At 37.9% G+C, this 21,332-nt stretch overlaps 2 protein-coding genes across 4 annotated transcripts in view; one reads left to right on the top strand and one right to left on the bottom strand.

Annotated features, from left to right (window-relative positions):
• The window catches only part of LOC307168033 (snake venom 5'-nucleotidase-like), a 475,297-nt gene that overhangs the window by 271,332 nt on the left and 182,633 nt on the right, over positions 1-21,332 (top strand). The window lies entirely within an intron of this gene.
• On the bottom strand, positions 895-19,572 carry gabrr2b (gamma-aminobutyric acid type A receptor subunit rho2b). 2 transcript variants are annotated; one of them, XM_079887601.1, is made up of 9 exons: positions 19,350-19,572; positions 18,358-18,464; positions 10,179-10,246; positions 8,646-8,869; positions 8,442-8,524; positions 6,557-6,697; positions 5,527-5,679; positions 3,269-3,465; positions 895-1,366 (listed from the first exon to the last, which is right to left on the bottom strand). In XM_079887601.1, exons 1-9 carry the CDS (start codon positions 19,472-19,474, stop codon positions 1,067-1,069), a joined length of 1,398 nt encoding a protein of 465 aa, XP_079743727.1. In that variant the 5' UTR covers positions 19,475-19,572; the 3' UTR covers positions 895-1,066. The 2 variants fall into 2 exon arrangements, with proteins under 2 accessions (XP_079743727.1, XP_079743728.1); XM_079887602.1 differs by lacking the exon at positions 6,557-6,697.

Below are 21,332 nucleotides of genomic sequence, written 5' to 3'. Positions count from 1 at the left end.
CCTTTAAAGGGGTGGTATAATGCCCTTTTCACAAGATGTAAAATAAATCTCTGATGTCCCCAGAGTGTGTGTGTGTGTGTGTGTGAAGTTTTAGCTCAAAATACCGCACAGATATTTTTATATAGCATGTTAAAGTTGTCACTTTTTGAGGGTGAGCAAAAACACACCGTTTTGTGTCTGGCCCTTTAAATGCAAATGAGCTGCTGCTCCCGGCACAGGGGGCGGAGCTTCAAGAGCTCGTGTGTTAGCAGCTCCGATTACCTCACACAGACACACACTAAAATGACAGAAACTGTTCTGCCTTTTATGTTTAAACGGAGTCAGACAAAAATGGAGAGACTCAAGAAGAAGTGACAACATGTAGAAGCAACAGGACGTTTCTGAATGGTTAGTTGATGAATTTATGTTGCTGATGTGGAGTTAACTATCTTCAATTAGCATATTCTGTCATGATAATCTATAAATCGCTCATATAGGAACTATTGTGAGATGCACACAGAGTGACTTTCTATTGCATGTGAAAAGACGGACGCTACAGTTTGAGCTGACTCACAAATGAGCTCGACTACAACAACTCGTCCTCTTCTCAACATGGACTGCGTGTTCCCGGGGGCGGGGTTTATGTAAATTCTAGGGTTAGTGATGTCACTAACCCGGGAGGAATGTGGTGTAGTCTCTACCAGCCGTTTGTTGTAGTCCTTAAAAAACAATTTCTTTAAAAGCAAATATCTCCCTTTGCTTTGAACTTTGAGCGTTGTAACTTTGCAGATGTTGTTTATGCTCAAACAGCAACATTACACACTAACTAAAGTTAGAAAAGTCAAATCATACTCAACCACCCCTTTAACTCCAGTGCATCTTTAGCCCTGTTGTATCCTACATCTGAGAGCTGCTTGTACATGTCCTCAAGATCAATGCAGGACACTTGTGCTGGATTCGAATCCGGCCTGCATCATATCATGTTTTCTCTTTACTTTCAATCAATGGCAAAAACCAATTTTCTTTTACTTTCGTTAATATATAAGCAGTATAATATGCTCCAACAACAATCCCTTTGCAAGGCAACTCAGCAGTACACAGACCAATAGATGAGATTGAAGAATATAAAGGCCCCTGGGAAGATCATGCGAGAGTAGGCATCAATGGCGTGAGTGTTTTGGATGATACGGAAGCCTCTGAGGGTCTTCTTTTTGGCTGCTGTGGCCTCATTCGCCAAAGACAGGCACACCACCATGTGTTCCTGTTTATCCTCAGAGGAGACGGGAGCCTGGGTATATCCAGCCAGGCCATTGGCATCAGACTTACTGTACGCGTCATCGAGCAACATAGTCCTTGTGTGAGATATGTCACATGTGCAGGGTAAAGGCTAAAATGGATAAACACAAACACTTCATTACCATTTAGAAAACTTTTATCTTGGCTAAGATACGGCTTATTTAATTTAGGCTTGAATAAGACAAACAGGTAGCCCACCTAATATTACCTAAAGGTACATGTAACTTTCAACAAGAGGAAAGTACTGTAAGACAAACTTTGAAAATCGGCTTCACAAACTCCTGAAAACCAAAAAAAAGAGATTTGAAATCTGAAGTGATATAGGCCTTGCTGGTCACTGTGATTTTTCCAAGTAAGACATGTTCCTGGATCAACATATTTAGTCCTAACCCTATCCCTACCCCTAAACCTAACCCTGCCCAAACTGTTCCCTAAAATCAGAGGGAAATGATAGGTGAATAACACTGATGTTGAAGCACCTCACCCTGGTTTAAGACTAAACTTGACATAAACTGTAAACTTGTTCCTCAAATCTGATTGGTTGATTGGAAAGTTGTTCCAGGATCAACAAAGATGTTGATCCAGGAACATGTGGTACTTGGTGGGATCACGTTCACCAGGCCTTGCTATAGTCTGACGGGTTGCTTGGCAGTTGTGAGGACATTGCTATATGGATATTTGTCACTTGAGCCCTTATGCATACAGTAACTCTTTATCATGGGAAGTAATGTATTTTCAACATTTAAAAGGGAAAGGCATGTGATTTTATAGCCATCCAAATATAGAATGTCAGTGTTTTTCTCCTTCCACCCGGGTGAGATATGGCCAAATGATTGATTATTGAACTTACAAAAAAGGATCGGTAACACTTTATTTTGATTGTCTCTTTTGAACATTCAACATGAGTTAGTAGACATGTGGCTGCAAAGTTACTTATAGTCAACAGAATGCGTTAAAGGGACCATCAAAATAAAGTGAAACCAAAGGATCAATCCAAAAGTTGATTTGTAATTTTTTTTTTGATCACTGCTAAGCTCCATAAGGTAACTATAACCACAAAGGTAATGTGCATGCATTTTAACTCTGTTCCCGCCATTGACAGAATTTTCTGGCAATACACATTTTCCTTGTTATACATTCGGGATAACATCTTACGCATCTTCTGAAAGAGTACTGAGACTCCGGATCCAAACACACGTGAAGAGGACGCAGAAACGAGCGATAAAAGTATTGCTTATGCACATATGTCTTTGACATAAACATGATTTTTGCTCAAAATGTTGCTTTTTTATGAAACTTACCCACATTTAAGTGTTGATTTAAAAGGAATGCATGAAGATAGAATAATCTTTTTTAAAGCAGAGGATCTGTTCTTTATATATATATTGCATGTTTAGATATTCATACAACAAAATATTCTGGGGGCCATGCAATTTTTGTGAAAATGATCAAAGAAACTTTTTTTTTTTTTTTTATGCTGGCGGGAAAAGAGTTAAAAATAGACTTATTTACAGAAACTGTTTACAAAAATAATATTATGTCACCACTTAAATACAGCGAGTAAGAAGAAAAAGAAGAAAGATAACTAAATCATGTAAACTTCTAAATTATAAACTTCCATTATTATGGCAGAAACAGGTGTAAAATTTGAAAATATGTATACATTTATATCAATTAGGGCTTGGCTGACTAATCATTTTACTAGTCCAAGTAGCCAGGTCAAGTGTTACCGTATAAATAAGAGGTTGTGTGTTAACTTCTTTCTGATCATTTCCACATTTGTAAAACGGCATCCAGTGTGGAGAGATAAAACTATAGCGCACCGATTTTCCTATTAATAAATGTAAATGTTGTAAATCTTGGGGGTTACCAACAATATGTTTTGTCAAGCCAACATAATAAATATGACAAAAAAAAAGGTTAATAATAAAGGCAAGTAATAGAGGAGATTAAATAAGGATAAAAATGATCTGAAAATCATTTGTGTATTTACCTTCTCTCTTAACTTGCGATCCTTCCCATCATGCACTGTGGTCAAGTAGTTTACGGCAGCATACTCGAGTACCGATAAAAAGACGAAGACGAAGCTGACCCACAGGTAAATGTCCACGGCTTTGATGTAGGAGACTCTGGGCATGGAGGCGTTCACTCCAGTGATGATGGTGGACATGGTGAGCACCGTCGTAATGCCTACAGGAAACATTCACAGTCAAATTCTCCCACAAGTAGTGTGTCTCTATTTCATCTCCACACCAACTACACATTTTGCATTTTGTGTTTTTTTCTTTCTTTCGTCTGCACTGTGGCATGTTTTATTGCATGTTTAAGGGATAGTTCACCCAAAAATTAGATTTCTGTCATTAATTATTCACCCTCATGTCGTTCCAAACACGTAAGACTATCGTTAATCTTCGGAACACAAACTAAGATAATTTTGATGAAATCCGAGAGCTTTCTTTCCCTCCATAGACTGCAATGTTATTATCACTTTCAAGGCTCAGAAAGGTAGTAAAGACATCGTTAAAATAGTCCATGTGACTACAGTGGCTCAATTTTAATGTTATGAAGTGACGAGAATACTTTTTGCGCGCAAAACCCCCCCTACAAATAACGACTTTATTCAGCACTCTCTTCTCTTCCACATCATTCTCCTACACTGGTCACGTAGTGTAAACTGGTTCTACGTCAGAACTCATTATTGGCCGGCTCCTGAGTCAGCATCACACACATGTGTCGTGTGTTTCATCAAACATATCTTAATTGTGTTTCGAAGATGAACGAAGGTCTTATGGGTTTGAAACGACATGAGGGTGAGTAATTAATGACATAAATGTTATGTTTGGGTGAACTAACCCTTTAACATGCAATGGCTGTAACAGTTGCAATGTCAGACTGTTGCAGTTCATTTCATTTGTATTTCTGAAACTTTGTATTTGTCCACTGTCAATACTTTAATGAGCACACATTAAAAGTTCAACATCATCTGCATGAAGCTTAAGTCTCAGAAAGCAGTCATTGATTAATTTACTGAGATCTCATGCTTCATAGGTTTCAACCTTGATTCAAATACAGACCAAATAATAAACACTCTTTGCTAGGGCTGGGTAAAAAATATCGATTTCTCGATTTTAATCGATTCTCATTTTTACGAACCGATGTCGATTCTTAAATCCCAAGAATCGATTAGTCATCCTGTTTTCAGTTGATGAATGAATGTAACATTGTAGCGCGCATCCCATCCAATAAATCACAATAATCTTTGTGCTTCGTTTCAACTGATATGAAACAAAGTCTCAGATTTCAAATTACGGCCATTTTCTTACGAAATTCAAAAACATAAACCGTTTTGGCGCTGTGGCGTGAGATCGCTCAAGAGAAGCACATGATCTTCTCTTCCACATTAATAACACCAGTGAGCATCTGAAAGTGTGTTAAAAGGTAGAGTACAACTTATCGAAATCTGTATCATGTGACATGGAATCGCTCAATCAGTGTTTCATCCTTGGAAAGACGTCAGTAAATCAGCTTGTCATGTAAAGTCACATTTACCTCAGAAAAACCACATCCAGTGACCATAAACTCGTTAGTCAGCGAGAAAAATTAACTTTAGAGAGGAGCATTTTGCTAAATATATGCACCATATTACATATTCATTATCATTTTTAATGTTCTTCCATTTTTAATGCATGTCTGAATAAATATGGCAGGTTTTTGTGGCAGCCACCATTTAAATGTTTATATTTCATATAACTTTATTATTATAAAAATAAATAAAAGTGTAATTTAAGTGTTTGTATACAAATCAGTTCATTTTTACCTTCAATATTATAGTAGGCTAATGAAGCCTATAGGCTACAACTGACTCCCATAGTTTACAGAATTAGTTAAGAGATTTGTTTTCCTTGAGAAAATTTGCCATGTATTGTACCAGATAACCAAAATAATCAATATTGAATCGAATCGAAATCTAATCGAATTTCAAGCTAATGAATCGAAATCGAATCGAATTGTGAAATTTGTGTCAATACCCAGCCTTTGCACACCAGGATGGTTGGAGAAACAAGTAAACCCAGTCCCCTTCAAATCTACGCTTGTAGTTAGCATTGTTATATTTGGCTGTCCAAAATAATGAATAGGCTATTCTTGAATGTAACACAATATTCTAAGATTATAAATGAGAATATTTGTATCTAGAACTGTCAGATGCAATGTTAATCAACAAAAACTGTTTTACAACCCCACTGGTTTCACCTAATGAGACTCTGGCAGGAACGGCTCGTCGGTCGATCCAGAAGGACACCCATGACAGCATGACCATCAGAGTGGCGGGAAAGTACGTCTGAAGCAGGAAGAAGAAGATGTGACGACGCAGAGTGAAGTTGATGTACAGACGATTGTACCAACCTGCAGGAGATATGAAGTTAGAATAAAATGAAAAGAAAAAGAAAAGTATTCTGACTCTGAAGACTGAGCAAGGACTGACTTAATTCTTAAAGAGATAGTTCACACAAAAATATAAATTATGTTTTCATTTACTCTCGTTCGTTGTGTGGTTTAAAACCTGTAAGACTTTCGTTCATCTTCAGAACTCAAATGAAGATATTTTAAAATTAACCAGTGAGGTTCATTCTCGTGTTACGCACCACGTTTGAGCTTCAGCAAGAACCAATGAGGTTCATTCTAAACCTCTGTTAATCTCAATAAGGACTTTTGTACACATATGACAGAAGTAAATCTGGTTTGTAATAAGTGAAGCTGGTAATGCTGTTTGTGGAGTTGTTTAATGATGTTGGAGTCTGACATCAAATGTTTAGACGTCAATCCAATTTTAATTTTCAACCAAAATTTGAGCGATGTTGGAGTCCACGTCCAATAACATTTCTAGCTGGGGTGACCTCACATTGTGGCCATACGTGTTGACTGGGTAATAAGTATTTATGAATATCATATTTACAGTATTCTGTTTACATGAGCTCCAACTTAATCACAGCCATAATCACATTATAAGTGTGTCCATAAAGTGCATGCAAAAAGAAGCCACTGATGACCGAATTAAAACTAAGAGGGATTTAAATGCAAGTCAGTAAAAGGTTAAAACAACATTCAAATCAGATGAAACAGTTTTGACCTTTATTTGCATGCAACACAAACACAATTTGTCCAAGATGTCTGGGAAACTAATAAACCATAAGAGTGCAAAGCGACAGCATGTTATGCACTGGTAGGCAACTGAAACTGAAACCGAACAGTAGTTTACTCTTCTAAAGATAAGGGTGTGCACCTGTGCTGCTGTAGAAGGCCAGTCTGGAGGTGGTGTGGAACTTCTGAATGAGGAACTGAGACAGAGAGATCTTGTCATCCGTGCTCAGAGATTCATCTCCACTCTTCCAGTAGAGCATCAGGTCTTCATCAGTGTAAGCATCTGGACACACAGCAGATGAACGAATGTTTGCAGAGTCTCAAGGGGAGACCCTATTTTAACAAACTGAAACGCAAGTATCAAGCGCGAAACACAAGTAACTTTGTGGGCGGGTCTCGCAAATCTAAAATGGGTTGGTCTGAAGTCGCTTCATTACTCATAGGTGTGGTTTGGGCGTAACGTGAAATAGAGCAGGCTTTAAGTAGTAGAGTAGAGCTTTAAGAGCAGGCGCGCTTGTTCCATGGCGGATTGCTATTATAACGGCGGATTAGCCAGGAGCGGTTCACAGCCGAGGAGGCCGACGTTCTCATCAGGGCCGTAAAACACAGAGAAGTGACATTGGGGATGGAGAAACACACCCAAATTAGCTTCGGTTAAACAGGCGTATGATAATTTGGGTAAATGTGTAAGCTAGATTATGCCTATTTTTTTCACATCTTCATGGACACAACAATGATTTCCCTCGTGTGGTAATATTTTTCCTTGTAATCATGTATGGTTTTCTAAAAATGAAAACTGCTGTGTCTGTGTGTAGATGAGATAAGCAAAGTGTGTGTGTGTTGTGCACACGCTACATTATGGCCAAGCATGCGCCCTAAAAATAGCATTTGTTATGCTATTTATGCCATGTTATTCAGCATCTGAATAACATGTGCAACGCGCCACTGACTTTAGACTAGGGCTGAACGATACATCGAATTTTCATCGTCATCGCGATATGAACTCGCGCGATGAACACATCGCAACAGACAGCCTGACACGATGAATAATGCCTGGTTCAGATTACAAGATTTTTGTGTCTGTTATGATAGTCACGGAGTCAGATTAGGCCACGTTTTTGACTCCTAAAATCTTGTCATGTTGTGGACAAGAAACATGTCAGACTACACGTTGCTTTCCGACCAGTCATCGCGTGCCGTCACACTCACACATTCACTCGCAAACATTCAAGCACACAAACACACACTCACTCGCGCTCGCTCACTCACTCGCGCGCACACACAAACACACACACACACACTGTTGCGCTCTCCTCTCACTCACTCTCGCTCACATACTCAACCCGTCATGGAGGACCGTTAAAAAATTAAACATGCTAGTCTTTCTGAAGTGATGTCGTGAAGCATCGCAGACGCGACGTAGGTTGTCGCCCACTATGACACAATACGAGATGAAACGATCGAATCTTGCGTCCCAACGCCCGTTGTCGTTTACGAATCCCCACAACACCCATACGTCAAACGGATCGTGCCAAAATCGCGCTAAAATCGTGTAATCTGAACCAGGCAGGTAATAAACGTTTGACCTATCACGCAAATAACCTATTAAAGCACTAAGATGGAACAGCATAGCTAACATTCACATTTGAATATTTATCGCAAGTCATATCGTCATCGCAATATTAAACAATCTTATCGTACATCGCAGCTTTTCCTCATATCGTGCAGCCCTACTTTAGACTCGGTTTCTCCTGGTCAGTGGCGGAATTGTTTTCTGGAAGTGCAAAATAGCACCAGGGAACATTTGCGCCGGAACACGCCTCCTCTTTTCGCTGAACCGCCCCCGGGAGCGCAAGTTCATTTTCTAATTTAACGACGTGCGTCTGTGGAGGGAAAAGTCCGCTGTGCGCGGGTGCAAAATAGGAATGATACATGCGTCTGTGTACAAAGTCAATTGCGCTGGGTGCGAGATAGGGCCCAAGATGTGATACTGGACATCAACGTCAGGAGAAGTGGACATCACTCACAGCTCTCCAGCTCTAACGTGCAGGTCTGCGTGTCCAGCGGGAACCGACTGAAGTCCATATTACATGCTGAAGTTACAGTCACCCTGACACACCGAAAAAACACTTTCAAAACAGGATTGTGACAGCAGAATAAAAGCTACAGCTGCGTAAGCATGCAGGACCAGGTGTCCAAGCATTCGTGTTGGTATACTTGAGTAGACTGACCTGAGGCTGTAGAGCACGTGTCCATCGGGGTAGACCCTGATCATGATGTTCTCCGTGGTGGTGTCGTGGATGAAGGATCGTTTGGAATGGACAAAGAACACGTCAGGAACCCAGATTTTCTTCACCAATCGACCATCAAAAGTCATGCTTTTATTGGTTTTACTGGGAAAAGACAGTCGCTCGTCCTTCCAGTAGTGTCTCAGGTACAGGGTCATGGTGAAGTCCTGTATGAAAAGAACAACAGGGATTGACTTTTCAAGCTCATTGTGTGTTGTTTTGTTTGTTAACAATAATAAATGTGAACATACTTTCTCCTATCACAGCTCAGCATGCAGAGTAAGCTTTAAGTAAGCCATTCCTGGGTTAATTGGGGCTCTGTCAAAACATTGTTCTTTTTGTTTGATCACCCCTTTGAGAAACTATTCATATATGATACATCAGGCTTTTATGGTCCATATAGTCATATCTCAGTGAGATCTTTATAACAGTATAGCAGATCCCTAAAAGGCACATACCCACATAGCAACATTTTGACGTCCCATTGTTATAATTTTGCTGGATCTCATGCTCGTCTCTTTTTCTGTTCTCTTCTTTCCTTCAGTGATTCTGCTTTTTAACAGGCTTATTAAGGCTGAAATTGCTCCATATTTAATATACACAGATTTTGTGGCTCAGATAAGGTCCAGTTCTGGTTTCTTTCTTTGCTCTTGGCTGACATGTGGCATTGCTATGGCCTGCTTGTGGCCCAGATCTGGCAAACAGGAGCGGTCCGCCCAAGGGCCGTCATTCCACGTTGCATGAGGGCCAGATCATCTTTCCACGTGTGCCAGATGTGACCCGGATCTGGGATGTTAAAATGTTGCTATGTGGGATGTAGTTGCAAAGTTACCTATAGTCAACAGAATGTTCAAAAGGGACCATCAAAATAAAACGTTACTAAAAATGTGTGCAAGGTGTTGACATGCATTTCCAAACTGCTTAAATCCTTGTGAAATATTACCATCTGTTGGCATTACTGAGGGATGCCAGTACTTTTACCAGTCTTCATCAAGCCGGATGGACTGCACATTCTGATTGGCTGATATCTTGTGATGTCACTGGGTAAACCTCATGGATTATCCTCTATGTGACTCATTGCATATTATGTAAGAACAAATCCACGCTCACTCGTAATCGGCACTGATATGATAAATAAAAGCATATCTAGACACATTTCTGATGCTTTCAGAAGGGATATTAATCACAAGCGCTGAGATTCATATATAATCTTTGCAATCTCCCTTATGACTACAAGCCCACTTCAACATGAATAACAATCACATTCTCATTACAGTAATGGGTAAAAATTATGCATTATTTCAACTTTAAAGTATTTATATATTAGTTTCATAAATGCTGAGTTTATTATTTGCAAAGTAAACGCAAGAAAAAAAAATTATGGCTACATTTTATTTATGCAAAACAGTCTGTTTGTTTGTTTATGTAATATGCCTTGCATAATAATGAATAATTCATAACAATCACAGATCTTACCATATCTACTTCTGAGATGCTGTCCAAACTCTCTACCTGTACATCCACACCCACCGGCACTGCTGGACCTGAGAAGAAGAGAACAGTGCTAGTTTCAAAGGTTTTATAAAGTGCATTTTGATATTTAAAGAGTTATTAAAAATCAAGAACTATTTACACCCCCACGGCAATGAAACAAGAAATCCAAGGCACTCAAGTTATTAAAAAAGCATTTAATCATTTAAATAGTATTATAAAATTAAATATCACTGACATGTTACGCTAGAAGAGTGTTCATCAGGGTGTGGATCTCAGATAAAGCGACTATTTTAACAAAAAGATAATATATGATCTTGCAAAGTCAAATGTTTACCATATGTTAAGCCCTCATTTGATGGAGACATAACATGAAATAATGCCACATAGCAAATGTACCAATCAACAACAACAAAAAAAAGTGAAAAAAAGCATTTAGTAATTCTTTGTCTGTCTCCACCTAGTGTCAGCCTCAGACATCACGTCAACGACCCGTTGGCTGACTGTCTGTTGCATGCATTAGACACACACAGAGATGGGCACAAATACATCAAAAAGTATTTAATTACAAATACTTACTCATCAAATGTATTTAAATAAAATACAAAATACTTCTGTGAAAAAATGTATTTGAAATTACAAAAATACATACAAAATGTACAGTCTTCTGTAGTGTGAGAGTAACTGTGGCGTTAGATACATGTAAGAGTATAGAATATTGCAATATCATCGTTTAGTGCAGAAGATGCGGTTTTAACGTACATGTTGCCACATACTGTCATAATAAAAGATAATTATGCCTATAACACCATATTTGTATTATATTACACAAAAACTAGTTAACGCTGCTGTGAGGGTGTTGACAAAGTTGACAACTTTCTCTCTTCCGACTGCCATTATCTATTTTTTTACTCTTTTTGAAAGTTGTGAAAACGCTGTTGTGGCATTTTGTAGTCTTTTATTCACTGCTATAGAAGTTAACCCAACTATGATGCCTTTCACTTCTGAGAAACCCAGAAATGTGAACAGGGTCAATAGGATGAGTCACATCACGTGATTTACTTGCCAAAAACTGTGATAGGCAATTTGGTAGTCCTATTTGTATTTTATGTCTATGGTCCTAGGGATAGTTCAACCAAAAATGAAAATTAGCCCATGATTTACTCACCCTGACGTCATCCTAGGTGTATATGACTTTCTTCTTTCAGACGAATACAATCAGTTATATTAAAAAATGTCCTGGCTCTTCCAAGCTTTATAATGACAGTCAATGGGTATATTTTTTGAAGTCCATCAAAGTGCATCTATCCATCATAAAAGTGCATCTATCCATCATAAAAGTGCATCTATCCATCATAAAAGTGCGTCTATCCATCATGAAAGTGCATCTATCCATGATAAAAGTGCACCTATTCATCATAAAAGTGCATTTATCCATCATGAAAGTGCATCTATCCATGATAAAAGTGCGTCTATCCATCATAAGTGCGTCTATCCATCATTAAAGTGCATCTATCCATGATAAAAGTGCATCTATCCATCATGAAAGTGCATCTATCATGATAAAAGTGCACCTATCCATCATAAAAGTGCATTTATCCATCATGAAAGTGCATCTATCCATCATTAAAGTGCATCTATCCATCATAAAAGTGCGTCTATCCATCATTAAAGTGCATCTATCCATCATAAGTGTCTATCCATCATTAAAATGCATCTATCCATGATAAAAGTGCATCTATCCATGATAAAAGTGCATTTATCCATCATGAAAGTGCATCTATCCATGATAAAAGTGCGTCTATCCATCATAAAAGTGCATTTATCCATCATGAAAGTGCATCTATCCATGATAAAAGTGCATTTATCCATCATAAAATTGCATCTATCCATCATAAAAGTGCATCTATCCATCATAAAAGTGCATTTATCCATCATGAAAGTGCATCTATCCATGATAAAAGTGCGTCTATCCATCATAAAAGTGCATTTATCAATCATGAAAGTGCATCTATCCATCATAAAAGTGCATTTATCCATCATGAAAGTGCATCTATCCATGATAAAAGTGCATTTATCCATCATGAAAGTGCATCTATCCATGATAAAAGTGCATTTATCCATCATGAAAGTGCATCTATCCATGATAAAAGTGCGTCTATCCATCATAAAAGTGCATTTATCAATCATGAAAGTGCATCTATCCATGATAAAAGTGCATTTATCCATCATGAAAGTGCATCTATCCATGATAAAAGTGCATTTATCCATCATGAAAGTGCATCTATCCATGATAAAAGTGCATTTATCCATCATGAAAGTGCATCTATCCATCATGAAAGTGCATCTATCCATGATAAAAGTGCATTTATCCATCATGAAAGTGCATCTATCCATCATGAAAGTGCATCTATCCATGATAAAAGTGCGTCTATCCATCATAAAAGTGCATCTATCCATCATAAAAGTGCATTTATCCATCATAAAAGTGCATCTATCCATGATAAAAGTGCATCTATCCATCATAAAAGTGCATCTATCCATCATAAAAGTGCATTTATCCATGATAAAAGTGCATCTATCCATCATAAAAGTGCATCTATCCATCATAAAAGTGCATCTATCCATGATAAAAGTGCATCTATCCATCATAAAAGTGCATCTATCCATCATAAAAGTGCATCTATCCATGATAAAAGTGCATCTATCCATGATAAAAGTGCATCTATCCATCATAAAAGTGCATCTATCCATCATAAAAGTGCATTTATCCATCATAAAAGTGCATCTATCCATGATAAAAGTGCATCTATCCATGATAAAAGTGCGTCTATCCATCATAAAAGTGCATCTATCCATGATAAAAGTGCATCTATCCATCATAAAAGTGCATCTATCCATCATAAAAGTGCATTTATCCATCATAAAAGTGCATCTATCCATCATAAAAGTGCATTTATCCATCATAAAAGTGCATCTATCCATGATAAAAGTGCATCTATCCATCATAAAAGTGCATCTATCCATCATAAAAGTGCATTTATCCATCATAAAAGTGCTCCACAGGCTCTGGGGGGGTAATAAAGGCCTTCTGAAGAGAAGCGATGCGTTCGTGTAAGAAAAATATCCATATTTAAAACTTTATCGACTCTTTATCTCACTGGTACGCGTTTTTGAAGTTTGCGCAGAGAGAACTGAAGAGTTTTCTGTTAAAGCGGTGTCGTGTTAGCGGCCCCTAAGTTAATAACTAATGATCGTTGTGACGGAAGTGAATCAATCAAACTAACTTTAGCTGGACAATAACTTTATTCTAGAGCTGCTATAAAGCCAAAACACTTTACTTTAATTTCCTATTATCAATGTAAAGCTGCTTTGGAACAATCTACATTGTTAAAAGCACCATATAAATGAAGATGGCTTGAATACTGTATGTCAGTAGATCAGTGATGTGTGAGCTTGTATCTGCCCCTACAGACAAAGAGCTCCATAACTCTGTAAACAATGGGTGAACATTGAGGAGCTCTGCAGTGTTTGTCAGCTGTAGACGACATCCAGCACACACAAAACAACAAGAATTAAAGACAAAACCTAAGTTGAGTCAGAGCTTGCAATGCATTCGCCAATACGCATTATCATCGCCCTCCTGAGAAACCACTACATTTACAGGAAAAAACCCCCACAGGAATCCATGTTCAGGTTGTGAATTTGAACTGAATTGAATTGACTGCTGTGATAATGAAGACAGAGAAGCATTCTGAAGAAATAAGAAGCAAAACTAATGTGTAAATTAGAAAAGCCTTGAACGTCCCAGTGGGCGCCACTGACTCAATTAACACGAAGAGTAACTTCCTAGAAGAGGTCATGCCTCAAATCTCTGCAGGAACAATGAGACTTGTATTAGAAGTGTCCACTCCAGATGTCAGTAGCTGAGAGCTTTTGCCAAATTATGTGATGGTGACCTAGATGTGACATGGGAAAGGATTGTTTTGAATGTTTACAGATGAGACCAAGAAAACCTTCACCATAATTCAATGCGACATGAAGGGTAGCACTGTCCAAACCAGTGGGGATTTCTGCAAGGGAAGCTCGGCTTCCCCTATAATGTCAAAAAATTAATGGTCAAATATGTACTATTGTGTTAACATTTTATTGACTAAAAATGCGTTAGAAAACGTTCATCTCAAAGACGAGTTCGTTCAGAATCAGTTACATATAGCAGGTTGGCTGACTCGATTTCCTTCTCATACATTCCCGTAGCGTCACAGTGCACTTCCCTGTTGAAGCCCAGCGTCCATTGACTTCTATAGAGCTGGTAAGTCCCGCCCCTTCCGCTAACCCCACTGGACCTCTAGGTTGAAAAATCGTCAATGCAAGTGAATGGGAGAAAATAATTATTTTCTGGTCCCGTTTGAATTTTGCCATGAATGTGAACACACACTCACCTAAAGGATTATTAGGAACACCTGTTCAATTTCTCATTAATGCAATTATCTAATCAACCAATCACATGGCAGTTGCTTCAATGCATTTAGGGGTGTGGTCCTGGTCAAGACAATCTCCTGAACTCCAAACTGAATGTCAGAATGGGAAAGAAAGGTGATTTAAGCAATTTTGAGCGTGGCATGGTTGTTGGTGCCAGACGGGCCGGTCTGAGTATTTCACAATCTGCTCAGTTACTGGGATTTTCACGCACAACCATTTCTAGGGTTTACAAAGAATGGTGTGAAAAGGGAAAAACATCCAGTATGCGGCAGTCCTGTGGGCGAAAATGCCTTGTTGATGCTAGAGGTCAGAGGAGAATGGGCCGACTGATTCAAGCTGATAGAAGAGCAACTTTGACTGAAATAACCACTCGTTACAACCGAGGTATGCAGCAAAGCATTTGTGAAGCCACAACATGCACAACCTTGAGGCGGATGGGCTACAACAGCAGAAGACCCCACCGGGTACCACTCATCTCCACTACAAATAGGAAAAAGAGGCTACAATTTGCACGAGCTCACCAAAATTGGACTGTTGAAGACTGGAAAAATGTTGCCTGGTCTGATGAGTCTCGATTTCTGTTGAGACATTCAGATGGTAGAGTCAGAATTTCGCGTAAACAGAATGAGAACATGGATCCATCATGCCTTGTTACCACTGTGCAGGCTGGTGGTGGTGGTGTAATGGTGTGGGGGATGTTTTCTTGGCACACTTTAGGCCCCTTAGTGCCAATTGGGCATCGTTTAAATGCCACGGCCTACCTGAGCATTGTTTCTGACCATGTCTGACCTGAATGTGCATCCCACAAATCTCCATCAACTGCAAGATGCTATCCTATCAATATGGACCAACATTTCTAAAGAATGCTTTCAGCACCTTGTTGAATCAATGCCACGTAGAATTAAGGCAGTTCTGAAGGCGAAAGGGGGTCAAACACAGTATTAGTATGGTGTTCCTAATAATCCTTTAGGTGAGTGTATGTTGTCTGTGAATTTTTAATATAATTTTTCGTGTGAAGAATGCTACAATTTAGCGGGTAGAAGTTTGATACGGGTTAGACTTTGTGTGAGAGCACTTTGTGGACTACAACTCTTCGCTGCTTTCAGACGGGAATCTGAAGAAAGAACAGCCCATTTGGTTTGAATGGTGACATTTGGGTACAAAACACACAGGCATCTCGATCTGTCTCCATAGATTATCGCAGCATTAGCACTGTGATTTGACAAGTGGAGGGGAAATGTGTTATGGGGTGACGTCACATAGGCGACATGTAGTCTTTCTCGTTATGTCTTTTCCACAACTGCTAGCCAAAGAATCATACAATATACTGTCAAACTCGTAACATGAAAAATTATATAAAAAATTCACAGACAACATATGTTCACATTCATGGCACAATTCAAACGGGACCAGAAAATAATTATTTTCTCACATTCACTTGCATTGACGATTTTTCAACCTAGAGGTCCAGCGGGGTTTTACGGATGGGCGGGACTTAGTTTTTCCAGTGCTTCGAAACTAGACGGTCATTGGATAAATGCTGCGATTATGTCCCGCCCCGGACGCTCAGCGTCTCTGAGAGTGAATGAGGAGTGGGCTGGCCTGGACGCTTCTGCGTGATGATTGGAGGGTCTGTCGAAAGGCTGCGTCTCCTTTTGATTGACAGCGATTTCATACAATAAAAAGTCGCTGCCGCTGAAGCTGTTCAAGCTCAGTCCCATCGCGGACTTTTCAACTGTAGTCGAAAGACAAACTGCTGCATTGGTACCTATATCTTGGTATTTGCTTGTCGAAATTGCTAGCCAATTTTCATAATACATTTCACACAATTATACATTTATACCTTTATTATATTATTACTAGGGCTGTCAAACGATTAATCGCGATTAATCGCATCCAAAATAAAAGTTTGTGTTTACATAATATATGTGTGTGTACGGTGTATAATTATTTTCTATATATAAATACACACACATGCATATATATTTAAGAAAAATTTGTTATTTATACATAAAATATTTATATATAATATAAATTATATATAATATAAATATATATACACAGTATATACATGCAAATATTTCTTAAATATATACATGCATCTGTGTGTATTTATATATAGAAAATAATTATACACCGTACACACACATATATTATGTAAAAACAAACTTTTATTTTGGATGCGATTAATCGCGATTAATCGTTTGACAGCCCTAATTATTACTTATTATATTTTTTTATATTATTAGTAGTAATAATTAAAAAATAATGATTAAAATAATTAAAAATAGATATTAGTAGTAGTAGTAGTAGTATTTATACCTTTATTATATTATTACATTTATACAATTATATTTAACTCTGCTGGCCATTGAGAGGACACTGGTCAAGTCACTGGAAAAGGCGCCTAGTTGTACGACAGGGTCACACAGCATTTTCTTGAAAAGGAACGTAGAATTTACGTATAAATAAATGGACAATTTTTATGATGTAGGCCGAAAATGAGCTTCCCCTCTTTGAAAGACCAGCAGCCGCCACTGGTCCAAACCTTATTACACATCATCCCTGGGTGTTTCCAAATCTTAAAATTCATTATTATGGCTTTAAAACTATGATAATCTAAGCAAAGACTTACACTAGTACTTGAAATCAGTCATTTTATTACCAAACAAATTAAATTGCCACTTGTCGTATGTGGTGGAAAATAATGTCACCAACAATGACATGATCTTCTGTAATGCATGTCCACTGTTGGACACTGTCAGAACACAAATTTAAAGGTTTAAAAGAGTCTAAAATAGTTTTTTGTCTGTAAGTTCACAGTGTCAGTTGTGCCCTGAAAACACTTTTCCAAATTCCTAATGGTCTTAAAATATGCTTTGTTTTCTTTAAGCGATTTTGGGGCCAAATATGAGCCTTGAGATGTTTCGTAACTTTCATCATGATATTGTAAGTATAAATAATTGATGATGATACAACAAGAGAACATGTTTGACATTACTCGAAAGTTGTGGGGCATAAATATCATATAAATAATGAGCATGACCTGCAGCACATCTGGAAGAATGAGGCAAAATATTCACATCTGCTATTCTGGCAAAGCATCGCTTTCAGAAGTATATAATGTGTCCTATTGTAGGGTCAAATGTATAATGATAGTATTAATTGTATTAGCTCAAGTTCATAAAATGTATGGGTAACACTTTACAATAAGGTTCATTAGTTAACTACCTTAGTTAACATGAACTAAGAATGAACAACACTTCTACAGCATTTAATAATCTTAGTAAATATTAATTTCAACATTTACTAATACGTTATTAAAATCAAAGGTTGTATTTGTTAACAGTTAAAGCACTGTGAATTTACATGAACAAACAATGAACAGCCAGATTTTTATTAACTAACATTAACAAAGATTAATAAATAGTTACATATGCATTGTTCATTGTTAGTTCATGTTAGTTAATACATTAACTAATGTTAACTAATTAACCTTATTGTAAAGTGTTACCAATTTATGTCAAACAATAAAAATAAGGGAAAAATTATGCATAAAAAAGAAAGTCTACAATCAGTATGAATTGACAATCTATATGACTAAACAACTTTTCATTGATTTTTATGCCATGCAGTAAGACACACACACACACACACACACACACACACACACAGATTTTACCTGCGAATGCTGGTCTCATAGTGAAGTCGTGATCATCAACACGCAGCAGATGGTCTGACTTCAGCGGATGTGTCTTGGTTTCATCCAACACCTTCTTGAAAAGTGGACTGCAAAAGAACATCTCGGGACTTCAGCGCAAGCTCAAAGAAAGACGGACACACCACACACACTACACACACAGGCAAACGGGTGTTTCCTTATTCAACAACCCGTCTTCAGGCTCTCAGGCTAAAATGACCTATTTAACAGTGATCAAATAAAGATCTAGAATTAAGTGCAGTCAAAGATTATTATTTTTATATGCACACTAGTATATATTAGCAGTGATTTTAATCATAATAAGTATTTTTATTTTATTATTATTATTTTTTTAATGGGATGTTATTAATAGAAATATTATTATTAAGAGATTCTCAAGCAACATATAATATTTTGACATTAATGAAGTAAATTCTTGTCTGTAAAATGTTTGTTCCTGACTTTTGGTGTCCAGATGCTTATTAGACTAATGATAATATAGGGCTAGTGGTGTTAGTTATGAATATTTCTCAAGGTAAGTCTTTTTTATATAGGCTAAACATACAGTATATTAAAGTATTGACTAAAAACAAAAGAAAACAGTTTCATACTATAGTTTTCACAACAGGAAAGCTGATAAATTGAATACTGTAAAACAATTTGATGCAGAAAATGATGAAGAATGGTTTATGAAAGAGCAAAAATATAAAAGGACACATTAAAAATATCTTTATTCTGCCAGCACAAATAGTAATTAGTCTTATATGTTTAATTAAAGACCAACATTTATGATAAATACTCCCAACATATAAAAACACAAGCATTTTTGTACACAAAATCGTGTAGTTACTGAAGTAATTGTGACAACTAGCACAGCCAACTTATTTTAAGCAGCCTGTAAATAATAGTTTTCCCTGTTGTCCTCTGCTCTAGACTCTGTGAAAACTGAAATAATAAGTTGAAATGACACTTACGTTCCGTGATGGTGATGTTGTACAGATGTTCTCCTGACGCCGAGCTTCATCTTCCCGCACTGACCGCACAGACTCACGCACAACAGGAGAAAAGCAGCGTTCATAGTGAAGGAGAGGAGAGACATCTTCAGTCACCGCCGTTCCCGCACACTGATCCACTGAGTTATGCGTCGCGTTGCTGAACGCGCGCGCTGATTGGCCGCGCACATCGCGATCACATCGATTCGTCGAGTCGCTTCAGTTCCACACGAACACAGCAGAACTGGCGACACTGGTAACTCGAGACATCGTCTTAAAAAGCTAGAAAAGCTAGACCGCACTCAACGACTAAAGCGCACATTGATCAACTATTCAAGAATGATGTATACCCACATCATCCAATCTACGGAGGGCCGCCAGATGGCGCACGAAGTTCTATAAATATATATTTTTAAAGAATTTAATTAAAATGTAAATGAAATGTTCGTTATTAATCTGCATTTACCATGAATACTAAATTAATTATTCGCTTTTGTTAAGTGCTACCGAATAGCACCGGCAGTGGTAAGCCAAAACACATTTTAGACCTTATTCACAGCAGCGCCATCCTTGATTTTTAAAGCAACACTAAGTAACATTTTTTACCTTAAAATAATGTTTCCAAAATCGTATCAGTGTTCATCAAGTCATAACAGGGTGAAAGGCACTTCTGGATTCGCTTTGCAGCCCTATATCTGCTAGAACCACACTATGCAAGTTTGCCAAACCGGGTCGCGTTTCTGTAGTTCGAATGAGACATAAGAAAACTACAAATTTGACTTGCTTTACATCAAGCATTACAATAGTCATTATTTAGTTTTTCTTCGTTTCTGATGTTGCAATACATCATACTTTCATGAAATCATGCAACATACTCTACCTTGTCAGCGGACATCGTTCATTCAAAGCCGGTGCTGGATAAACAGCGAGTGTGTGTGCGACAGTCGGCTGCAGGCGGCAAAATTATTTCCGACAGCGGTAATGGACAATTCCGCTTCCAACCTGTAGGAGGACCGAAGAGGAAAAGTTCCTTAGTGTTGCTTTAATGGGAATGAAAGCGAGGCTGCGAGGGACAGACATGCATCTCTTCAATGGGCTGTACTGTTATTTCATGTGTTTTTGGATTGTTCTGCTCATGAAACACTGGAAAAAAATATCTTTCCAAGAAATTTCAGTTGACAAAAAACTCCCGACTATATAAACTGTGGAAAATTGTAAGTAATCTAGGAGCTTTATACAGCAGATGCCATTGGAAACACGGGCTATCCCAGTCACAGCCTCACTTTCATACCTGTCATGGCGCTGCTCTGAATAAGGTCTATTGTGCCCGATTCTGACACTTTACAATCAGTGTCCTTTAGAGTATAGTGAGGAAACTATAGAGTATAGAGAAGATAATAGTCTTCTGTCCCACAGTCCTCTCAGCTGGATATACCACCAAACATTTATCTTTGTGGGGAAATATAATTACAATTTCATGTAATTTCTATTGCTTTCCATGTTGTCCAATGACTTGGCCTATTGTTTGTATTTTTAATGCACTAAAAGTCGAATCGCATTGAAAGCGTAATTAGCATTGTTCATTTCTGCATAAACTTCGGTGGTTGGCCCTTTAACGTGAAGAAAAGAAAAAAACGTCACCGTTTTGTTGCAAAACATTGAACGTTGAAATGTTGTTCAACATTTCTGAAGTTGTTTTGTGTCATGAATTTTCTGATGGGGGCCCCATAAGTGAAGCACCCTATAGGGGGCCTCGTGCTGAAAAAAGAGAAATAAACACACATGACGGGGTTGAGGTGTTTAGGACAGTCGACCTCATATGGCAGCAATGAAATAAGTACATTGTACTTACGGATTAAAATGAAAATTTGAAAAACAATCATTTTCCATCTTAATTTTATGTGATGGGATTGAGTTTTGAGCTTGACAGTACCCTCCCTGATCATAATACGCCTCAAAAATATG

This window comes from Squalius cephalus (assembly GCF_949319135.1).
Source record: "Squalius cephalus genome assembly, chromosome: 12".
Classification (NCBI taxonomy): domain Eukaryota; kingdom Metazoa; phylum Chordata; class Actinopteri; order Cypriniformes; family Leuciscidae; genus Squalius; species Squalius cephalus.
This window is presented reverse-complemented; position numbering and strand designations above follow the sequence as displayed.

What these genes read in the sequence shown, in the direction of transcription:
- gabrr2b (XM_079887601.1), bottom strand. Translation starts at nt 19,474, where the DNA reads ATGTCTCTCCTCTCCTTCACTATGAACGCTGCTTTTCTCCTGTTGTGC. An exon ending in CACGTTAGAGCTGGAGAGCT is followed by an intron (nt 6,698 to 8,441) that starts GTGAGTGATGTC and finishes CTGTGTGTCCAG; the next exon opens with ATGCTTACACTGATGAAGAC. An exon ending in GGCCTTCTACAGCAGCACAG is followed by an intron (nt 5,680 to 6,556) that starts GTGCACACCCTT and finishes TATCTCCTGCAG; the next exon opens with GTTGGTACAATCGTCTGTAC.